Source organism: Perognathus longimembris, chromosome 5 (assembly GCF_023159225.1).
Source record: "Perognathus longimembris pacificus isolate PPM17 chromosome 5, ASM2315922v1, whole genome shotgun sequence".
Lineage (NCBI taxonomy): Eukaryota > Metazoa > Chordata > Mammalia > Rodentia > Heteromyidae > Perognathus > Perognathus longimembris.
The window spans coordinates 51,499,646-51,522,044 of record NC_063165.1 but is presented as its reverse complement, the minus strand read 5'-3'; the positions used below and the strand labels follow the sequence as shown (position 1 = coordinate 51,522,044).

General features: G+C 39.1%; 1 protein-coding gene across 2 annotated transcripts in view; it reads left to right on the top strand.

The window, feature by feature from the left end:
* Positions 1 to 22,187, top strand: part of Ubxn7 (UBX domain protein 7) — a 63,190-nt gene extending 41,003 nt beyond the window's left edge. For both annotated transcript variants that reach the window (XM_048346853.1, XM_048346852.1), the window contains 6 exons: positions 3,168 to 3,314; positions 8,334 to 8,424; positions 9,207 to 9,334; positions 16,283 to 16,676; positions 16,818 to 16,897; positions 19,265 to 22,187. In XM_048346853.1, the coding sequence (XP_048202810.1) occupies positions 3,168 to 3,314; positions 8,334 to 8,424; positions 9,207 to 9,334; positions 16,283 to 16,676; positions 16,818 to 16,897; positions 19,265 to 19,426 (1,002 nt within the window). In that variant the 3' untranslated portion in view covers positions 19,427 to 22,187. The remainder of the gene's footprint in view (positions 1 to 3,167; positions 3,315 to 8,333; positions 8,425 to 9,206; positions 9,335 to 16,282; positions 16,677 to 16,817; positions 16,898 to 19,264) is intronic.
* Positions 22,188 to 22,399: the final 212 nt, after the last annotated feature.

Below are 22,399 nucleotides of genomic sequence, written 5' to 3'. Positions count from 1 at the left end.
TAGAGTGTTTATCTAAATGTTCATGGTGACACATTTGAAGCAATAAATGGCTTAATTAAATGCAAAAAAATCTACTCTCAGTACATTTTCAGTATGACATACAGTTGTTGTTTGTGTACTTGTTTGCATGCTGGCAATGAAATCATAGGCCTTGGACATATAAGGTATGCACTCTTATCACTGAGCTGCATCACCAGCCATTACAATAGTAACTATAGTCCTTGTGCTGCACATTTAATGCAACACTTATTCAAGACTTCTCCTGATAGTAATTTGTCAATGTGAATAGCATCATTTTCAAGAAAGGTTTTGTTATGAAGTGAGTGTGTGTGTGTGTGTGTGTGTGTGTGTATGTATGTGTGTAGCTGGTCAGAAGAATAGGGTAAAAATAAGGTTTTTTTGGAAGCTTGATATAAGAGAGACACAATGGGCAGCAAGGCAAAGGAGAAAAGCACTGCTTTAGCTTCTGCTACTATTCCAGTGTGGGGTTGGGGACAGGATTTTGCACATCAGGCTTCTCTGTTTTCACTAACCCTAATGTTTGGCTTTCTCTTATTTTGGACCGTGGCTTGAGGTTCACATGTGTGGGACCATCTTGAGAGCTCAGTTTTCACATATGCATTCTATCTAGCCCATTTGAGTTGTTTCTCTATTACATTTGGTTCGTTTCACACACTTGGTTCACCTCTGTATATCATCTAGATTTTTTTTTTTTTTTTTGTCAGTCCTGGGGCTTGACGTCAGTGCCTGAGCACTGTCCCTGGCTTCCTTTTGCTCAAGCTTGAGCCACAGTACCACTTCCAGCTTTTTCTCTTTATGTGGTACTGAGGAAGAATCAAACCCAGGGCTTCATGCATGCTAGGCAAGCACTCTACCACTAAGCCACATTCCCAGCCCCATCACCTGGATTTTTAATGGAAAGAGAGCAAAGCTTTAGGTCAAAATCTTTAATCATGAGCCAAGAAGACAGGGGGACTTGAGGACAGAAGGAGAAATAAAGCAAGGCCCAAACGCTTCAACTCTTTTTTTTTTTTTTTTTGCCGGTCCTGGGCCTTGGACTCAGGGCCTGAGCACTGTTCCTGGCTTCTTTTTGCTCAAGGCTAGCACTCTGCCACCTGAGCCACAGCGCCCCTTCTGGCCATTTTCTGTATATGTGGTGCTGGGGAATTGAACCCAGGGCCTCATGTATACGAGGCAAGCACTCTTGCCACTAGGCCAAATCCCCAGCCAGCCCTGGATTTTTAAAATATATAATTTCATTGTTATTATTCGGATATTGTACAGAGGGGTTACAATTCCATAAGTCAAGTAATGAGTACAATTCTTGGACAATGTCACCCTTTCTTTTGCTCTCTCACCTGAATTTCAGTGTTTGTCTGCCATATCTTTCTAAATGGAGGCTTCCTCTGCAAGTTTCTCACCATTGTATATTTCATGAAAGCATGGATTTTGTATTTTGTTAATTTCAACACTTGTAAGTTTCTGAGATGTGGTAGTTATTCAGTAAATACTTGTTGAATGAATGAGTTTGATGCTCTTGATTCCTAGAGTGAATGTTAGTTAATAAACACTATTTAAAAATACAAGATTTCAGGAACCTAGAGCCTGGGCTCTGATCCTCCTAACTTGGACTTTTTTTTTTTTCTCCCTTTGGGTCCGTAGTCTTGAACTCAGTGCCTGGACACTCTCCCTGAATTGTTGTTTCTTCTTTTTCTTGCCAGTCCTGGGGCTTGAATGCAGGATCTGGGTACTGTTCCTGCCTGAGCTTCTTTTGCTCAAGACTAGCACTCTACCACTTGAGCCACAGTGCCATTTCTGGCCTTTTCTGTTTATGTGGTATTGAGGAATCAAACCCAGGGCTTCATACATGCTAGGCAAGCACTGTACCAGTAAGCTACATTTCCAGCCCTTCATGAGCTTCTTTTGCTCAAGGCTAGAGCTCTACTGCTTGAGCTGCAGCACCACTTCCGGCCTTTTCTGAGTAATTTGTTAGAGATAGTCTCACAGAGTTTCCTACCTGTCCTCTCCTACCTGTCCTCGTTTCAAACCAGAATTCTCAGAACTCAGCCTCCTGAGTAACTAGGATTACAGGTGTGAGCTACCAGCTCCCAGCCCATCTTTGAACTCTGTACTTTTATTCGTTTTCAGGTTTTCCTGCCTTTTTCCTTGTGTTATAGTTGTGACAGACTTATAAGTGGTGTTACAGAGACATATGCTCTCCAGTCTCTAAAGAAAGTTCTTGTTCCACACCACCATCATGTTTTATTCTCAAATCTTTTCCCTCAGTTACGGCAGTATATTCATTTATCAAATCTCTTATTAAATCTCTGTGCTATAGTCAAGGAAGTTAAATGGAACAAAGTTGCTGTCAAGGAACAAGGAATCATGAGTGTGATTTTTAAGAAATAATTTTTTGGGGGGCAGTCAAGCCTCTTTATTGAGGCTCAGAGGTGGGGAGAGGTTGAACATGCACTGAAGACCGCAGACTCACATCCTCCACGAGCAAGCCCCTGCTGAACCCATTGTCTTGGGAAAAACAAGCTTTAAAATAATTTTTTATTGTTATTATAAAGGTGATGTACAGCGGGGTATAAGTGTGATTTTTTTAACTCCTCCCAGGAAACCAGTTCTAAGAGGAAAAATAAATGCAGCTTTTACTAAAGTGTTTAGCTTGGTTCTATAAAATAACATGCCCAGTAATTGAGATGAATATGGTATATGGAAATATTACAAAAGTGCTTTTGAGGCAAATAAGACAACATAAAGTAATTAATATTTAAATGGAAAAGACAACTTTGTCATTCTGAAATAGTTACCAAGTAGATGGTATTGGGATTAAACTCAGCCTTAGTCTTGCTATTCGAGTGCTCTGCACTTGAGCCATCACTTAATGCTCACACTGGCCTAGGTTTTGTTCTTTGTGTCACTGGGGGTGGCAGGTTGTACCACTGTGCTTCCCCTTCCCCTGTAGCTGGGACAACACACAGATCACCCTGCCCAACCATTGATCGAGAGGGAGAGGGAGTCTTGGGTACTTTCATGCTTGGACTAGCCTTGAACCTCAATTCCCCCAATCTCCACTCTTAGATAACTAGGATTATAAGCTTGAGCCACACTGTGAAGACAAACTGTATTTAACTAATGTTGTATGACTTCACTCTTAACAGGCCAAAGAGTGTGGCCAAATGCAGAATAAGTGGCTGATGATAAACATTCAAAATGTACAAGACTTTGCATGCCAGTGCCTCAATCGTGATGTATGGAGCAATGAAGCTGTAAAGAATATCATCCGGGAGCATTTCATTTTCTGGCAGGTGAGAAAAACAACTAAACAAAACTTCTGTAGTATTTCATTTGTGTAGTGTGGGATGTTGGGAAGGAGGAATTGGGTTATCAAATTGGATGATAGAATTATAGCATGTAAAATTACAGCATGCAAACTACTGAAATAGTAGCAGTAAATGATGGGACAACAATAAAGAACTCCCAAGCCATCCATCCCTCATATCTCAGAAGTGCCTTGATAGAGTGAAAAATGCATCTGTAAAATATCGTTTAAGCTGGTTACATAATTTGAAACTTTCTAGTAGCCATGTTAAAAATAGTCAGAGAGAAACTGGGAATGTCGCTTAGTGGTAGAGTGCTTGCCTACCATGCATGCATGAAGCCCTGGATTCCATTCCTCAGCACCACATAAACAGAAAAGGCCAGAACTGGCGCTGTGGCTCAAGAAGTAGAGTGCTAGCCTTGAGCAAGAAGAAGCCAGGGACAGTGTTCAGGCCCTGAGTCCCAAGCTCCCCAGACTGTCAAAAAAAAAAAAAAAAAAGAAAGGTAAAAGAAACAGGTGAAATTAACTTGTTTTGGAGGTTTTTAGCAAGGATTTATTTCTGCCTCCCATGTAGAAAATGGCATAACAGCTCCAGTTGTCTTTCTTTTATTTTTTATTAGTTGTACATGGAATGTTTTGTTGTGACATTTAAAATTACTCACTCTCCAATTACCTTTAACATATTTTGTTACTAGAAGCATGTCTTAGTAGTAGAAAACAAATCTAGGAGACAGGAGGCCCTGAGTTTAAACCCAGTACCTGCTCCTCCTCCCACAATATATCCTTCATATCTGTGTGAATGTGGTTCCAAGGAAACCACTGTTAAGTAAAAACTGTAACGCTCAGGACAATAGAGCTCAGTATACAATGGTGTTGGTTTAATTTTTTAACTTTTTGGGCACCATATGGTTCTTGGGGCATATTTTTTATTAAATTAAAGGCAAGGAAACATCAGATGCCACATGATTTTCTTTTATTACTTGATTTGGTTTTTAATAACAATTATAAGTACAACAGCAAACACTGAAGAAACCCCTTAGAAGGAAAAGACAATTTAAAATCAGGTTTCATTAAAAGGTGTTATAAGTGCAACATTATCCATTAAGCACCACAATGATTTAAACACAACTGACGATAACTGATAACCTGGGACTGAGAGCTTCTGCCCATCTACTGAGCTGTAATATGATGAGCACAGGAATTTAAATTGTTTTTAAATTTTAAATTAATTAATTTGCTGGTCCTCAGGCTTGAACTCAGGGCCTGGGCTCTGTCCCTGAGCTTCTTTTTTGCTCAAGGCCAGCACTCTACCACTTGAGCCACACAGCACCACTTCCAGCTTTTTCTGTTTATGTGGCATTGATGAATCAGACCCAGGGCTTCATGCATGCTAGAGAAGCACTTTACCACTAAGCCACACTCCTAGGCCTTTATTTTATTTTATTTTATTTTACTTTTTAAGTTGTTATTATAAAGGTGACATACAGAGCTGTTACAGTTATATAAGTCAGGTAATGAGTACTATTTCTTTTTTGTTGTTGTTGGTGGTGGTGGTGGTCATGGGGCTTGAACTGAGCCTTTTTCTCAAGGCAAGTGCTCTACCACTTGAACCATCTGATTTTCTGATGTCTAATTGGAGATAATAGTCTCACAGACTTTCCTACCCGAGCTGACATCAAACATCAAACCATGATATTTAGATCTCAGCCTTAGGATTACAGGTGTGAGCCATGGGTGCCTAGCTTTGTGGGACTTGAACTCAGGGCCTAGGTGCTATCTCTGAGTTTTTTTACTCAAGGCTAGTGCTCTACCACTTTGAATCACAACAGTTCTACTTCTATGAGTCCATTTCATTTTGGACATTTCTTTTTGTCACTCCTTCCCTTGGGACCACACTTGGTCAAAATTGCATGTAATAAATCAGTGAATATGGCTCATGTTTATCATCCTAGCTACTCAGGAGGCTAAAATCTGAGGATCACAGTTCCAAGCCAGCCCAGTCAGGAAAGTCTGTGAGACTCTTAGCTCCATTTAACCCCTAGAAAACCAGAAGTGGAGGTATGGCTTAAGTGGTAGAGCACTAGCCTTGAGCAAAAGAAGCTCAGGGACAGTGCCCAAGCCCTGAGTTCAAGTCCCACACACACACCCAATCCGTGAATATGAAAATATTACATATTTTTGTATTGGTGTTATCTTTTGTTTTTGTGGTTTTATTTTATTTTGGTGTTATGTCTTCAAGATATGGTATATAGCTGGGGTTATGATTAATGGTAGAGCACCTGCCTGGCATGTGCTAGGCCCTGAGTGCAAACTCCAGTACTCTATTCTCCTACCCTGAAGAAAAAAAAAAGTGTGTATTTACACTCATGGCACATCTCAGTATGGACTAGCCAATTTTAGGTGCTTTAATGTAGCTATTATCTCTCTCCTCTGTCTCTCTCTCTCTCTCTCTTTCCTCTCTCTCCTCTCTCTCCTCTCTCCTCTCTCTCTCTCTCTCTCTCTCTCTCTCTTTCTCTCTTTCTCTCTCTCTCTCAAACACAGGGCATTGGCATTGTCCCTGAGCTCTTTCTGCTCAAGGCAAGAGCTCTGCCACTTTGAACCACAGCACCTCTTCTGGTTTTCTGGTGGTTAATTGGCTATAAGAGTCTCATGGACTTTCCTGCCTGGGCTGGCTTTGAACCACTGTCATCAGATCTCAGCCTCCTGTGTTGGGGTCCATCTTCCCCCCTAGATGGAAGGGGCCTGAGGCACCTCCCCCAGCTGGGGAATGCAGCCCTTCCATCCTCTCTACATTGGAATCTGGAGAAACCGGTCCGATAAGAGACCCCCGACTTAGCTGGCAGCCAGCCTGGCGCCTACCAGCCCGCCCTGGTTTGGCGCGCTCAGAGTGACGTAGCCCCTTGGAGGTCAAGTGACCAGCCCCTTGGAGGTCACCTGACAGCTCATGGCCTATGGGAATCCTGGCCAACCCCCTTCCCCTGATCATCTACCCTTGCCCCTCTCTCAATAAAGTTAGTTCGCTCTCAGAGGCTGACCCGTGGTCTATGTCCGTTGCTTCCAGAGTAGGATAGCGGTCACATTACCACGCGGGTCGCGCGCCCGCCAGGACGGAGACATCCCCACGTCTCACCCCGACAAACCTGCAGGCCGAGGGTTGGGGTAGAAGGCGATGCGAGGATAATAAGAGAGAAAGAAATGAGCACTTGAGCCGGAGCAGAGAGAGCAGTCCCCACACTCCTGAGTAACTAGGATTACAAGCAAGAGCCACCAGTGCCTGACATGTCTACTATTTTATTTGTCTATTTTTATACTAGTTTGAACAATATAGATGTGAAGATCATCTTGCAGAACTGGAAAAACATTTAAGACCTGGGTTTAGCTTGAGTTTGAACCACTTACATAATTACAGGCTCACATCTATAGTCCTAGTTACTCAGGAGGCTGAGATCTTAGAATCGTGGTTTAAAGCTAGCCCAGGTAGAAAAGTCCATAACCCTTATATCCAATTAAGCACCCAAAAAGCTGGACGCTGAGCTCTGGCTGACATACTGGAGTGCTAGTGTTGCGCACAAAAGCTCAGGGGCAGTGCCCAGGCCCTGCATCAAGCCCCAGGGTTGTCATAAAAAAAAAAAAAAAAAAAAGATGAAATTAACTTGCTTTTTAAATTTTTAATGTTTTTTAAATTGTATTTTTATTATCGTTAGATATACAATGCTGGGCACCAGTGGCTCATGCCTGTAATTGTAGTTGTTTGGGAGGCTGAGATCTGAGGATCGTGATTCAAAGCCATCCTGGGCAGGAAATTCCATGAGACTCATTTCCAATTAATCACACACACAAAAAAACAGGAAGTACGTGGGCTGGGAATATGGCCTAGTGGTAAAGTGCTTGCCTCGTATACATGAAGCCCTGGGTTCGATTCCTCAGCACCACATATATAGAAAAATGCCAGAAGTGGCACTGTGGCTCAAGAGGTAGAGTGCTAGCCTTGAGCAAAAAGAAGCCAGGGACAGTGCTCAGGCCCTGAGTTCACGCCCCAGACTGGCAACAAAAACAAAACAAAGCAAAAAAACAGGAAGTAGAGCTGTGACTCAAGTTGTAGAGCACTATCCTTGAGCAAAAGAAGCTCAGGAACAGCTCCCAGGCTCAGAGTTGAAGTCCCCAGAACTGGCAAAAAAAAGAAAAAGAAAGTAGCTTTGAATAAACTTATTTTTCCCTTGTTTTAAGAGATAACAATATTAATTTGCCAGTTCATGTTTTATATAGTTCCTGAATTCAATGACTGTTTTTAATGGTAAAATTCCTTTTATTTCCTCAGCAAATATTGGACATCTCTGTCTAATAATGTTAGCTCTTGTGCTTATAATCATAATATATTGTGATTTATTAAGATATATAGTTTTCTTTTGGTACTGAGGGTTAAACCCAGGGCTTTGATCAGGCTAGGCATGTATGCCACCACTAAACACTTTATTTTTTTTGGCTTGTTACCAGAGTTTGGACTCAGAGCTTCAAGCTTGGTCGGCTGGTGTGGGATTACTGAGCCATGCCTCCAACCAAAACCCTTTTTATTTTATATTTAGTTTAAGATTTTAAGGTTTATTTTTAGTTTACTTTAAGATAAGGTCTCACTAAGTTGTCCATTCTGGTTTCATTCTCCCCTATTGCTAGGATTATAGGTGCCCACCATGTCCAGCAAGATACGTGTATGTTTGAAGACTAGTAATGACGTAGGTGGACACATGCTTGAACAAGATGGGCAGCACTTCCTCTAAACTGGGAAAGAAGGAAGAATAGATAGATATGTTTATGCCAAATTTCCAGAAGGGTCACATGCCAGGCAGGAAGTTGAAGGAATTCACACCAAGTGACCTTCATTTTCTCTTTAACATTGGAGTGTGATATCACATCAAAAATATATTTGAATTGCTATTGGCATATGATATTATAATTGGTCCCTTTTTTAGAGGGTAACATTTTTTTGTTCATGTCAATGATTTAACAGGTTTACCATGACAGTGAGGAAGGTCAGAGATACATACAGTTTTATAAGCTAGGGGACTTCCCATATGTTTCCATCTTGGACCCACGGACAGGTAAGATTTACAGCGATTTGTAGCCTTTAACCTATTTATTTTAAAGTTACCAAAATAGTTGATGTTTAAAATGACTGAATCTCTTTTCAGCATTACAGTAATTAAGTGTAGTCTTCTTGTTCCTTCCCTTTATAGTTACTTAGACATCTAGGAAGGGAATCTGCTTCTCCTAACTTGGGAGATGTCAGGATTTTGTGTTTATATTATTATGTTCTTCCAAAAAATAGGTAATATGCTCATTTTTGTCATCAGTTTGGTTTGTTTGTTTTTTTGCCAGTCCTGGGGCTTGGACTCAAGGCTAGCACTCTACCATGTGAGCCACAGCGCCACTTCCGGCTTTTTCTATATATGTGGTGCTGAGGAATTGAACCCAGGACTTCATGTATATGAGGCGAGCACTTTTACCACTACGCCATATTCCCAGCCCTTGTCATCAGTTTGTAAAGATTTTCATTGTTAAAATGTTAAGGTTCATGTTTTGGTTGTAATCACACTAGAGAAAAGCAGAAGTTTGCATTTTACGTAGATACTGCTTTGTTTAAATTTCTTCTTCCTAAATGGCCAAAAATTATATGAGCAGCTGGCCCTAACATGATGGATAGGAATCTGTCAGGTGGGTTTTAGTTGATGCCATCTCCAAGTTATAAAGTTAGTTATAGGGGAGAAGAAGGGGGGAAATGAGGGAGGAGTTAACTATACATTTTCCAACACAAATACTTAATAAAAATGCTTAGAAAAATACTGATTTTATTATGTTTATATATCCTGGTTTTAATATTTAGGTCAGAAGCTAGTAGAGTGGCACCAATTAGATGTGTCTTCTTTCTTGGACCAAGTGACAGGATTTCTGGGTGAACATGGGCAACTGGATGGACTTTCTAGCAGTCCCCCCAAAAAATGTGCCCGATCAGTAAGTATAAATAGAAAGTGGTAATGAATAATTACGTGTATTTGGTTCTCAAGCTTATAACCTTTATATATTGTATATAATATGTGAAACTGTATGTAAGAAGTGTCATAAGTAAAATGTTAGATGTTAATATGGTAAAGTAATGTAAGTCCTGAATGGTTACCATCTGTGGATATACTACATCTTAAATGCCCATCTTCTCACTGCAGTCACAAGAAACATTATTTATTCTTCTTGTAACTAGTCTCTCTCAGAGGTTGTTTCTATACTTAATTTTTTTCCTTTTTTTTTTGGCCAGTCCTGAAGCTTGAACCCAGGGCCTGGGCACTGTCCCTGACTTATTTTTGCTCAAGGTAGCACTCTACCACTTGAGCCACAGTGACACTTCTGGCCTTTTCTGTTTTTGTGGTGCTTGAGGAATCGAACCCAGGGCTTCATGCATGCTAGGCAAGCATTCTCCTGCTAAGTCACATTCCCAGCCCTCTATGCTTAATTTCTATAACATGCTATTATTAGATAGGCTCTTTGATAATATGATTAATTTCAAGTAAGAGACCTTCAAAAAATACAGGTAAAAATACAAGTCTCACATGGCAGTGAGCATGTAATATTTTTTTTTTCTGGTCATGGGACTTGAACTCTGCATCTGGGCACTTTCCCTGATCTCTTCAGCTCAAAGCCCATGCTCTACCACTTGTCACAGCTCCACTTCCAATTTCCTGGTAATTAATTGGAGATAATAAGAGTCTCACGGACTTTCCTGTCCGGGCTGGCTTTGAACCGCAATCCTCAGATCCCAGCCTCCTGAGTAGCTAGGATTACAGGCGTGAGCCACCAGCGCCTGGCTTGAGCCTGTAACTTTGGCAGTCCATACTGTGTAGTGATTAAACAGTTCCTTAAGTTATCATATTAGGGTTAGTATCTAATTAAGAAACAGCAGTAAAGGGTAATTTTTTTTTTTGTCTGTTTGCCCGATTGGTTTGAACTCAGGGCCTGAGTGCTGTGCCTGAGCTTTTTCACTCAGGGCTAGCATTCTACCACTTTGAGCCCCAGCTCTACTTCCAAATAAGAGTCTCACAGACTTCCCTGCCTGGATAGCTTTGAACTGAAATCCTCAGATCTCAGTCTTTTGAGTAAACTAAAGTCACTCCCTTCTAATATTCTTTTTATTGAAAAAATGTTTCTTAAATTGCCCTAAGGTAGTTGCTTGTCTTTTGCATATCTAAGTCTGATAACTGTGTTAGAGTGATAGCTGTCTATGAGTTGCTATATTGTGATGTAAATTGAATTTGCCAAACTCTGTGAGTATGTGTGTGAGGCTTGCGTGCATGGGGCTACACCTGTTAGTACTAAGTCTTGAACTATGGACCTCACATTCTCTTTTGGTCAAGGCTGGCACTCTACCACTTGAACCACACCTCCACATTGGCTTTTTGTTAGTTAATTGGAGATAGGAGTCTCACACACTTTCCAGCCTTGGCTGGCTTTGAGCCATAGTCTTCAGATCTCAGCCTCCTGAAAAGATAGGCTTAAGTTTACTTTTTAAAGTTTTATACTTTATTGAAGTACAATTCATGTGAGATAAATAAAAACTGGGTATATTTAAAGTTTATAGTATTGCCATTGTAATGATGAGCATCTTCTCAAGTGCTTTTTTACTCTTTCTGTATCTCAGTGGTTTATTTACCTCTCTTTAATTCAGATCAACTTTTAAAAAGTTGAGTTGGGGCTGGGAATGTGGCTTAGTGGTAGAGTGCTTGCCTAGCATGCATGAAGCCCTGGGTTTGATTCCACATAAACAGAAAAAGCCAGAAGTGGCACTGTGGCTCAAGTGGGAGAATGCTAGCCTTGAGCAAAAAAAGAAGCCAGGGACGGTGCTCAGGCCCTGAGTTCAAGCCCCAGGACTGGCAAAAAAAAAAAAAGTTATTAATTGAGTTGTGTAGATTCTTTTCATATTCTGAATATAAGCCCTCTGTTATATATACATGGTTTCCAGATGTTTTCTTTCGATCTATGGTTTGTCTGTTCATTTCTATAATGGAGTAAACCCACCTGATTTGCAGATTTATCATCTTGTGTGTTTTAACTATGTATTCTGAGCATTTGAGGTGTTTCCTCAGTAGCAGTCTTCCTGGAACCATATGACTGGATTCCAAGGTTCTCTGTAGCGTCATTTGAAGAACACAACTGAAAAGTTTTGATGAAATCCGATTTTCCATTTTATATTTTGTGGTTTCTGTGTCACATCTTTTCAAAAGTAGATTTAGTTCCTGAGTGGGTGCTTGTGGCTCATACCTGTAATCCTAGCTACTCAGGAGGCTTGATCTGAGGATCATGGTTTAAAACCAGCCAGACAGAAAAAAAGTCTGTGTAATCTTATTTCTAATACTACTAAGAAGCCTGACATGGAGCTGTGGCACCAGCCTTGAACAAAAAATCTCAGGGATAGTACCCAGGCCTCTGAGTTCAAGTTCTCCACACCCCCCCAAAAAATAGATTTAGTTCTTGAGTCTGTGCTTCCTTTTGAATTAATTGTTGTATATGATGATATGGTATGGATAAATTGGATTTGTTGGATGCTAGTGATTTAACCAAAGGCCTAGTTGCATGCTAAGCAAAGCATTCCTCCAACTGAGTTATATCTCTGGCCTCTTGAATATGTTTTTGGTGTTTGTTTGTTTTTTTTACATAAGGTTATATTTTTGTCTCAGTACTTGTTGAAATAAATTTCCTTTTCTCCATTGAATTTGCCTCTGGTCAGAAATAAACTTTATATTTGTGCAGATGTATGTATGAATTGTTACTTCCAGTGTCCTTTTTACCAATATTTCTCTAATATTTCAACATCTCTAGTTTTATGATGAAAACATGTGGTTTAATACTTCCAGCTTAAAAAAAATTGTTCTGGTTATTTTGGTCCTTTTCATATAAATTTGAGAACCCAGCTTGGCACTTTGTACAAAAAGTGTCTGAAAATTTTATTAGATTTGCTTGGCTCTATGTAGTGTTTTAAGGAGAATTACCAGCCTAATGATTGAATCTATACATCTGTTCATGGCATACAACTTAGTTGTCTTTTATTTCTCTCAGCAATATTTTCCAGTTCTTGTACACTGACCTTGTAGCCTGTAACCTCTATTTTTTTTATATTTACACTAGTTACAGGAGGATTTCATTGTTACATTTCCACACAGAGTATATTCTAGTTAATCTCACTGCCACTCTCCTGTCACTCATTCTAGAACAGTTTCATAAGGTTTCATAGTTAACATCTATGAAAATAGAATAATCTACTTCCATCATATTCATCTTCTTTCATTTTTCTTGTTAGCCCAATCCCCTCCCTTTAATACTTACCTCCCCCCCATACACATTCTGGTTCTCTTTCCCTGCTTCCTCAGCCCCCTCTTACCAATTGCTTTCATTGAGGTACTTTATACTGTTTTCATATGTAGTTACAATGTATTCCAAAATTATTTACCCTCTTTCTTTTCCTCTTTCCCTTGTTCTCCTAAGTAGTCCTTTAGTTAAATTCATGTTCTATATGCATATATATATAATTATGTATATGGATATATGTATGTATATATGTCATGTCCATGTCCATGGATGTGCATATCTGTTAGGTCTAGCTTCCTCTATATGAACAAAAACATTTTTAGCTTGTGTTTTGAGCTTGTCATGTCTTGTTTAATGACATTTTCTTTTTTTTTTTCTTTTTTTTGCCAGTCCTGGGCCTTGGACTCAGGGCCTGAGCACTGTCCCTGACTTCTTTTTGCCCAAGGCTAGCACTCTGCCACTTGAGCCGCAGCGCCACTTCTGGCCATTTTCTGTATATGTGGTGCTGGGGAATCGAACCGAGGGCTTCAGGTATACGAGGCAAGTGCTCTTGCCACTAGGCCATATCCCCAGCCCCTAATGACATTTTCTAATTGCATTCATTTTCATACAAATGATGTGATATTTTCTCTTTATGGCTGTGTAATAGTCTTTAGTGTGATATGTATGTTTGTGTGTGCTATCCGTCTGTTGTTGGGCACCTTTGTTGATTCCGTGAGGTTATGGTAAACAGTGCTGCAGTAGATATGGATATGCAGGTATCTTTCTTGGGTGTTGAGTTATTGTCCTTTTGATACATGCTCCATTGTAGCATGGCAGGTTTATAAGGAAAGCCTATTTTTAGTCTTTAAAAGAAACTACCATACTGATTTCCATGGTTCCCACTATCAGTGTATGAGAGTTACTTTTCCTAACATCCTCTCCAGCATTTGTTGTTTGTTTTCTTGATAGCTGCCATTCTGACTGCGATGGAATCTTAGTGTAGCTTTGAAATGCCTGATCTTTATAGCTAATGATGTTAAATATTTCTTCTGTGTCTTTTATAGCTATTTGCATTTTTTCTTCTGACAACTGTCCAATTTGCTTGCCCATTTGTTAACTCGATGATTCTCTTGCTGTTTAATTTTTTGAGTTCTTTGTATATGCTGGATATTAGTCCTTTATCTGTTGACTAGCTGCAGAAGCTTTTCTCCTATTCTGTGTTTTCTTCTTGGTTCTGACCATTGTTTCCTTGCTTTGCAGAAGCTCTCTCATTTGATGTAGTCCTATTTGTCAGGTTTTGCTCCCATCCTCTGGACAAGTGTAATCCTATTCAGAACATAATTACCTGTGCCCATAAGCTCCAAGATTTTCCCTGTGTTTTTTCAGTAGTCAGAATAGTTTCAGGTTTTAAGTTTTATTGATTTTTGTTTTGTTTTGTTTTGTACAGGATAAGAAATAGAGATCTAGTTTCAGTCTCCTACAAATAGATAGCCAGTTTTCCTAGCACTTTGTTGAAGAGACCCTGTCTTTTCTCCAGTGGAAGAGTGTGTGTGTGTGTGTGTGTGTGCCTGTGTGTGTCTGCCTGTCTTTAATTTAGGGCCTGAGCACTATCTCTGAGCTTTCATGCTCAAAGCTTGTGCTCTACTATTTTATCTACAGCTCAACTTGTAGCTTTCAGGCTTTGAATGGTGATCCTCTTTGAGTAGCTAGGTTTAAAGCATTGAAAGCCAACTCCAATGGATTTTTTTTATTGCTTTGTTAAAAATTAGGTTGCTCTAGCTGTGTGGTTTTATTCCTGGGTCTGATAATAGTATTCCTTTGGTCTTTAGGTCTTTTTTTTTTTTTTTTTTTTTTTTTTGCCACGCCTGGCACTTGGGCTCAGGACCTGAGCACTGTCCCTGGCTTCTTTTTGCCCAAGGCTAGCACTATACCACTTGAGCCATAGCACCACTTCTGGCTTTTTCTATATATATGTGGTGCTGAGGAATTGAACCCAGAGCTTCATGTATGTGAGGCAAGCACTCTACCACTAGGCCATATTCCCAGCCCTCTTTAGGTCATTTTTTTTTGTCTGTAACCAATTTGTTTTTGTTACTAAGTTCCTGTAGTATAATTTGAAATGTAATATTTCTCCAGCAGTGCTTTCTTAACTTAGAATGTTTTTTTCTATTCAGGGCTGGTTTCCATATAAATTACTGGATTGATTTTTCTAATTCTGTGAGCAATGACATTGGCATTTTGATAGATATCTCATTAAATCTATGGGGTACTTTTTGGCAGTACAGCCATTTCTACATTATTCTTTTGGCCCATGAGCATGGGAAGTCTTTGCATCTTCCAGTGTCTTCAGTTTGTTTTTAAAGAATTTATGGTATTTTTCACTTTTTGGTTAAGTTGAAACCTAGTTATTTTATAGTTTTTAGGCTGTTGTGAATGGGTTGTTTTCCAGATTTTATTCTTAGCCTATTCTCTTTTGGTATATAGAAATGCTACTTACTTATTTTTGGACCAGGACCAGGATGCTACCCTTTTGCTCTTTTGTTCAAGGCTGGAGCTCCAACACTGAAGCCACAACAACACTTCTAGCGTTTCCATAGTTAATTGGTTCTAAGAGTCTCATGGGCTTTTTTGCCCCAGCTGGCTTCAAATAAAATCCTTAGATCTCAGCCTCCTGACTAGCTAGGATTACAGGAGTAAGTCAGTTGATGCTTGGCTAGTATTTTGCTTTGTATGTAAGAAATCATTGCTAGAAGAATAGAATGATGATCAAGGCAGACATCTTTTACTATTGTCTGTCTTTTTTTTCTACTTTTGGTCATGGGCCTGGAACTCAGGGCTTGGGCACTGTCTCTGAGCTCGAATTTCACTCAGTGATAGCAGATTGCGCTCTACCACTTTGAGCCACAGAGCCACTTCCAGTTTTTTGATAGTTAATTGGAGATAAGAGTCTCATGGACTTTCCTGCTCTGAGTAGCTTTGAAACAGCAGTCTTTAGATCTCAGTGTTCTTAGTAGCTAGAATTATAGGCATGAGCCACCAGCACCTGATGTTTGTCAATTTAAAGAACAGTGCTTTTGGCCTTATATTTCAAAGTTTAATTTTTTCCCTTTTTCTTGGAAAGGAGTGGGCTGTTTTCCTGATTCTCATGTGAAATATGCCTATGCTTGAAACAGTGTACTAGGTGCTATCATAGCTTTTAGCTTTTGCTTCTAAAGGTAATACAATTCAGTTTTGCTTTGTAAGACTAAGTTCTTGCCCTCATATGGCATAAAATTTACTGTAAAATGCTTTCAAGGCTGAGGATGTAGCTTAGTGGTAGAGTGCTTGCCTAGCATGTATGAAGGCCCTGGGTTTGATTCCTCAGTACCACATACACAGAAAAAGCCGGAAAGTGGTGTCTCAAGTGGTAGAGTGCTAGCCTTGAGCAAAAAGAAGCTCAGGGACGGTGGTGCCCAGGCACTGTTCAAGCCCCACGACTGACCAAAAAAAAAAAATGTGTGTGTGTGTATGCACTTTCAATGGAAAAGAATGAGAAATAGACTACTATGCATTTTATCCTTTTTGCCTTGATTATTTTTTTAGTTTAACTGATTCTTTCTGCCTATGTTTTATGACTGCATCTCACAGGAGAGCCTTATAGATGCAAGTGAAGACAGCCAGTTAGAAGCTGCCATCAGAGCCTCCTTGCAAGAGACACATTTCGATTCAACACAGACAAAACAAGATAGCCGTTCAGATGAAGAATCTGAATCTGAACTTTTTTCTGGCAGTGAGGAGTTCATATCTGTTTGTGGTTCTGATGAAGAAGAGGAGATAGAGAATCTTGCCAAGTCCAGAAAGTCTCCTCACAAAGATTTGGGGCATAGAAAAGAAGAAAACAGAAGGCCTATGACCGAGCCCCCTGCCAGAGTTGACCCGGGAACAGCCACTAACCACCAAGTATTGACAGCTGTGGATACAGAGATCCTGGAGATGTCGCCTGAAAAATCAGATGGAATAGTGGAGGGGGTAGATGTAAATGGTGGGTTACAGAGTAGACTTCTTTTACTTAAAATTTGGGTATTAATGAATTACTTGAATTAATGAATTACTTTAAGTTAATCTTTCTTAAACTCCTATATCTTTTTTTTTATAATTACTATTTTTTAAACTCTTCCCTTAGGACCAAAAGCACAGCTGATGTTGCGGTACCCAGATGGAAAAAGGGAGCAGATCACTCTTCCTGAACAAGCTAAATTGCTAGTAAGTATATCTAATTAGAAGCATTTCATGAAAGCAGAAACACTTCTTTTTGTTGTTGTTGTTAGTGCTAAATGTCAAACCCATGGCCTCAGTCAATCTAGGCAAGTGCTCTTCCCACTGTGCTATACTGCTACTCCAGAGAAACAGTCATTAGTTGAAGGAATAAGTCCAGTGAGCATTGCCTGGTTCTTTGCTATAGATGTTAGCTCCAGTGTAACTGGAAACTTGATTGTGGTAAATATTATTTCTAATTAGTTTATTTCCTTCTCTTAGGCAAGTCATGAACCACTGAAAGCTTTTTTAGGGCTGTGAATGTGGCTTAGTGGAAGAGTGTTTGCCTGGCTGGCATGTATGAAGCCCTGTATTCTATTCCTCAGTACCACTTAAAAAGAAAAAGGCAGAAGTGGCACTGTGGCTCGAGTGGTAGAGTGCTAGCCTTGGGCAAAAGAAGTTCAGAGATCATGCCCAGGCCTTGAATTCAAGCCCCAGGACTGGCAGAGATAGATAGATAGATAGATAGATAGATAGATAGATAGATAGATAGATAGATAGATAGATAGATAGAGAGGCTTTACTGCTGAGCCATTCCCTTAGCCTAAATTCTGGTATTTTGTTATGTTTTTTGACTGATGAACTCAGCCTGGGCGCTGTCCCTGAGCTCTTCAGCTCAAGGCTAGCACTCTATCACTTGTGCCACAGTGCCACTTGCCGTTAATTGGAGTTAAGAGTCTCATGGACTTTCCTGCTTGGGCTGGCTTTGAACCACAGTCTTTAAATCTCAGCCTCCTGAGTAGCTAAGATTACAGATATGAGCCACCAGTGCCTGACTATTGGCTGGTCCTTGAAGACTGTGACTAGAATGGGATCTGGCCTCTGGTGCTAATAACCTAGACTGTCTTCCTGTCTTAGTGTTTGGAGAAAACAGAGAGGAGATTAAGGGCAGAGCAAGTACAGTAAGTCTCTTTATTTACCATTTTAGCTAGCATAGTCAATTGTGGTTTAAAAACATTAAATGGGAAATTCAGAAATAATTTATAAATTTTAAATTACATACCATTCTGAGTCATATGATGAAACCTTGCACCTTCCCATTCTGTCACCTAGGTTGTAAGTCATCCCTTTGTCCAGGTTGTGTGTGCTACCCAACTGTGAGTTACTAGGCATCTCAATTTTCAGACCAACTGTTAATAGTATCATAGTGCTTGTGTTCAAGTAACCCTTATTACAAAAAATTATAATTAAGTTTATAAAAATACTTGTAATGTCAGTAGTTATTTAGTGATTTTTTGTTTACTTAATGGTCCCAAAGCCCAAGAGCAATAATGCTGGCAATTTTATTATAATATATTGTATTTTCTGCTTTATTATTATTCCTAATCTTTTCCTGTGTCTCTATAATAAGGTCTATTGTAGATATATATGTAAAAAAGTATGTATACATCTAACTTTGTGTACACAAATACTACATGAAGGCTATACCATCTACTTTTAGACATTAGCTGGGAACCTTGGGACCTATCTCCCAGAGATAAGGGCACTACTGTATAGACCATTCTTTTGAGAAGTTTGATTGGAAAACTGGATGCAAGAATGAGTAGTAGGTAGGGAGAAAACAGTGATTGAAGAGACTGAGCATGTTTAAGTATGATAAACATCTGTATAGAGGGACATATTGAAGAAATTATAATGGGTTATTCTGTAGTGATAAGGTTTCTGCAAAGACTGAAGGGAAGTCTGCATTGGTAGCAAGACTGGCCATAGATAGAATGAAGACCATATCTTTCCCCTGATAAAGTTAGGAAGGAAAACTAATGTTTAAATGTGGTACAATATTTTACAAATTTGAATTTGCTTGGGTATTTTGGTGTTAATAATAAAGTACCACTGAAAGTTATTGGATATAGATTTATCTTTCAATTAAAAGGCTTATATTGGCCCTTCTTCATGAATAATCTTTAGATATCTGAAAGAATAATGCTTTGTATTTCATCCAATATGATAAAATACATATATTCATTCATTAATGTGCTGTTACTTTATTTCTTTTTTTTTTTATTAATTGGACATAAATTTTTTTACAAGGTGTTGTGCAAAGAGGGTGCAGTTACATAGTAGGGCAGTGTGTACATTTCTTATGATATCTTACAACCTGTTTTTCTATCCCTTGTCTAGGTCAGGTTGACATATATGCAATATACAATGTATCAAGAACATATACAGTATTCACAGACTTGGTCTCTACTGTCTCTCCGTCTCCCTTTGTTAACAGTCATATATCAGGGAGATCATGCCCCTTTGTTTTCTGTGTTCTAGGCTTGTCTCTACTTTATTTCTAATGATGTTATATCCTTCTCTTGTTTCCCATAGGCTTTGGTAAAGCATGTCCAATCTAAAGGATATCCAAATGAACGCTTTGAACTACTCACCAACTTCCCTCGAAGAAAACTGTCTCATCTGGACTATGATATTACATTACAGGAGGCTGGCCTTTGTCCTCAAGAGACAGTCTTTGTGCAAGAAAGAAATTAACATCATGGCCTGACCTCTCTCAGCTTACCCCTTTTTTCCCTTTTCTCATGAGATACCATGTTATTAAGTAATGCATTTGGCTCATAGGACCATAGAGCCAAAGTTGGGCAAGCAAGTCACCTGCCTTCTCTTACTCCTTGTTCTTGTCTGTACTCAGTCTCTTTCTCCCCTACTACTTTTTCCTCCTTTTCTCTTGCCTTCTATTTGCTTCTTTTCCCTTCTTTCTCTCTTCCCTAATCTGGTGACCAAATGGAAGTATAAGGATAAGATCTTTCCTAGTACTGGCAGCAGGAAATGTGTGTCCCACTAAGCGGTCACTTGCACAGCACTTTGGGATCAGATGATAATGTGTTCAGGCTCTTTTACAAAAGAAAAACAACAAAACTTTCCAGATTCAGAATAAAAACAAGCCCCTTTTCTGTAAGCCCCCATTTGTAGTTGGGAAAAGAAATTCTTTAAACACATGTAGGAAAATACCTTCATGACAAAATACTTAGGCTTTCATTTACATGGAAAATACCTCCCTCATAATTATTGCTCACCATATTTAATCATTATTCCAAAAGATTCCTATATTGTAGTTACAAGAGTTATTTCCATAATATGTGTCATTGGCAGAGTGAGTGCTCAGTGTAGGATGTGTAGCATGGGGCAGCTTTCAATGTCCTAGCTTGAGAGAACTTTCTTTATTATTACTCTATTAAGTATATTGATCCTGCTAGTCCTAGAGTGCACATTTAGTGAGCATAATGTGATTGGTGTAGGGAGGTGCTTGCTGTTTTTGCCAGTGCAGCATATTAGTTCCTTTAGCTCCTCATTGTCTGGGTCTACAGTGATCTGTAGGAAGGCAGCTGTTTGATAATCATGCAGTACAGTGGCTTGTGATTGTAACCACTGTGGCTATTGATTGTCCTATGTACTTAAGGCATACTTATGTGTGTCCCAGGGGAAGAAGAAAAACATGCAGCTGAGAGTTGCTAACCATGTTCCCTTGGTTAGAACTGATTCACTTTTTTACCCCTGGTTGGAATAATTGCTGAAAGGCTCTGGTGACCGATAAGACTTTAATCCTCACCGTTTTCTTTCAGAAGAAATCAAAACTGAGAGTCTCTGAGGGAAGACCTTTGAAGTTAGCTCATAAGACAATAGCTAGTAAAGGGGGGGGTTATCACAATTATTTGTAATCATCAGATGTTGCAGGGGTTTTCTGCCAACAGAAGCCACATTCAAATAATAGTTGGTGAACACTTTTCAGTATTATTTCAAAAAGGCCATCTTAAATCTATATAATGCTTTTAACTTGTCAGCATCACTATATGCTCAGTTTTTACTTTGAGCTTTAGAGTACTCAAATGAGGTATTAGTGATCTGGTGACGAAACCAGAACTTTTAACTTATACAACCATTAAAAGAACACAAATGACCTATTTTGTCAATTGGGGATTTAGATGAATTCTAATACTTAAGGAACATGAACTATTGCTCAGAGACCTTTAGATTTTTTTCCCATCTACGTTAAGATAGTTCTCTTGGCAACTAGGGGATTAAAAACAAACAAAAAAAACATGCTGTGTATTGCTTGTACACAATTACACAATACGGTTTTAATGGCTGGAGTTTTGAGGATCCCTCCTGAAGAATGGAATATATATCTTCTCAAGGAAATCATGGAAAGTTGTTATTCTTCAGTGAGTCCTTTTGAATTAATGTTCTTTTTTTTTGTCTGTGTAAGTGCTATGTATAAGTATATAATTGTATAAATATTTATAAATATATTTATATAATTACAGTTTCATTTATACCTTGAGTCAAAGTTCTCTCTTCAGATTGGTGGCTGAGTAATACCACTTTGATGTTTTTAACAGACTTTTGAGGCTTAACTAGCAGCTTCTAATTTATTGAGGAAATGGCTTAGACTTTAATTCCTCATTTATGTCCCAGAACTTGGATGCAAACTTGCTATCTAAGGAATAGAGCTATAGACTATCAAGGGTACAGTGGAGAGTAAAAACTTATTGGTAGTAGGTAAGATCAGAAATCTAAAATTTTAGGGAAGCACAGGGTAAGAAGGCTGGGTATGCTCAGATTTGTGCTGTGCCAGCACCCATCTTTAACCCCCAGCACACTCATAGCCAAAGTCTCCCCCAAAAAAACAAGTCAAGAATTTTCCCATTAGGACCCTTTCATCCTCTTACCCACTAGCTTTTCTTCATAAAATATTTCTTGAGAACCTGAGGAAGCATGTTCATAAATGAGAGGATGTAGTTCTTTTTTACATGCTCAGCACTGGCATATCTATTTCTGAGAATCCAAAGTGACTTTTTCAACTTAAGTTATTGTGGAATGCCCAAGTATATGATTTAAGTAAGAGACGGGGCATAGTTCAGTCATCCAACTTAGATATAATGAGGATTTTAGAATACAGGTGTAGAAGATCTTGAGAGAAGAGTGTTATTATCTTGGGTTTGATAGAGTGGTCTGTAGGGAGGGTATGGTTGTACAGTGCAAGAGTAAATAAGAGTATTGCCTTGCTCATGAACTTAATCTACATAAGGAGTATGCTTGCTAGAGTTTGCTTTATTTCTTCTGCAAGTTACTTTGCTCATCAAAGGAGTGATTTCACTGAATATGTTAAATGTGGTCAGTAAGGCTATTTAAAAATAGTTACTATAACAATTTCAAAGAGAGTTTCAAGAGATGGAAAATGAAAAGAACAAGATAGACTGAGTATAATAGAAACACAGGGAGACAAGTAATGAGACAAAAGACAGGAATACAAAGAAAAAGAACAGTGGCAAATTAGGGAAGAACAAGGAGGTAATTTTGAGCAACTGACATGTACTTTATGAGCATTGTCTCTTTAAGTCTTCCTATGAATCCTACAAAATTTATTTTTTCATTTAATAAATAAGAAAGGTGAAATTCATGACTTTGGTCAGGTCATAGTAGTATGGAACAATTCAAACTTGGGAC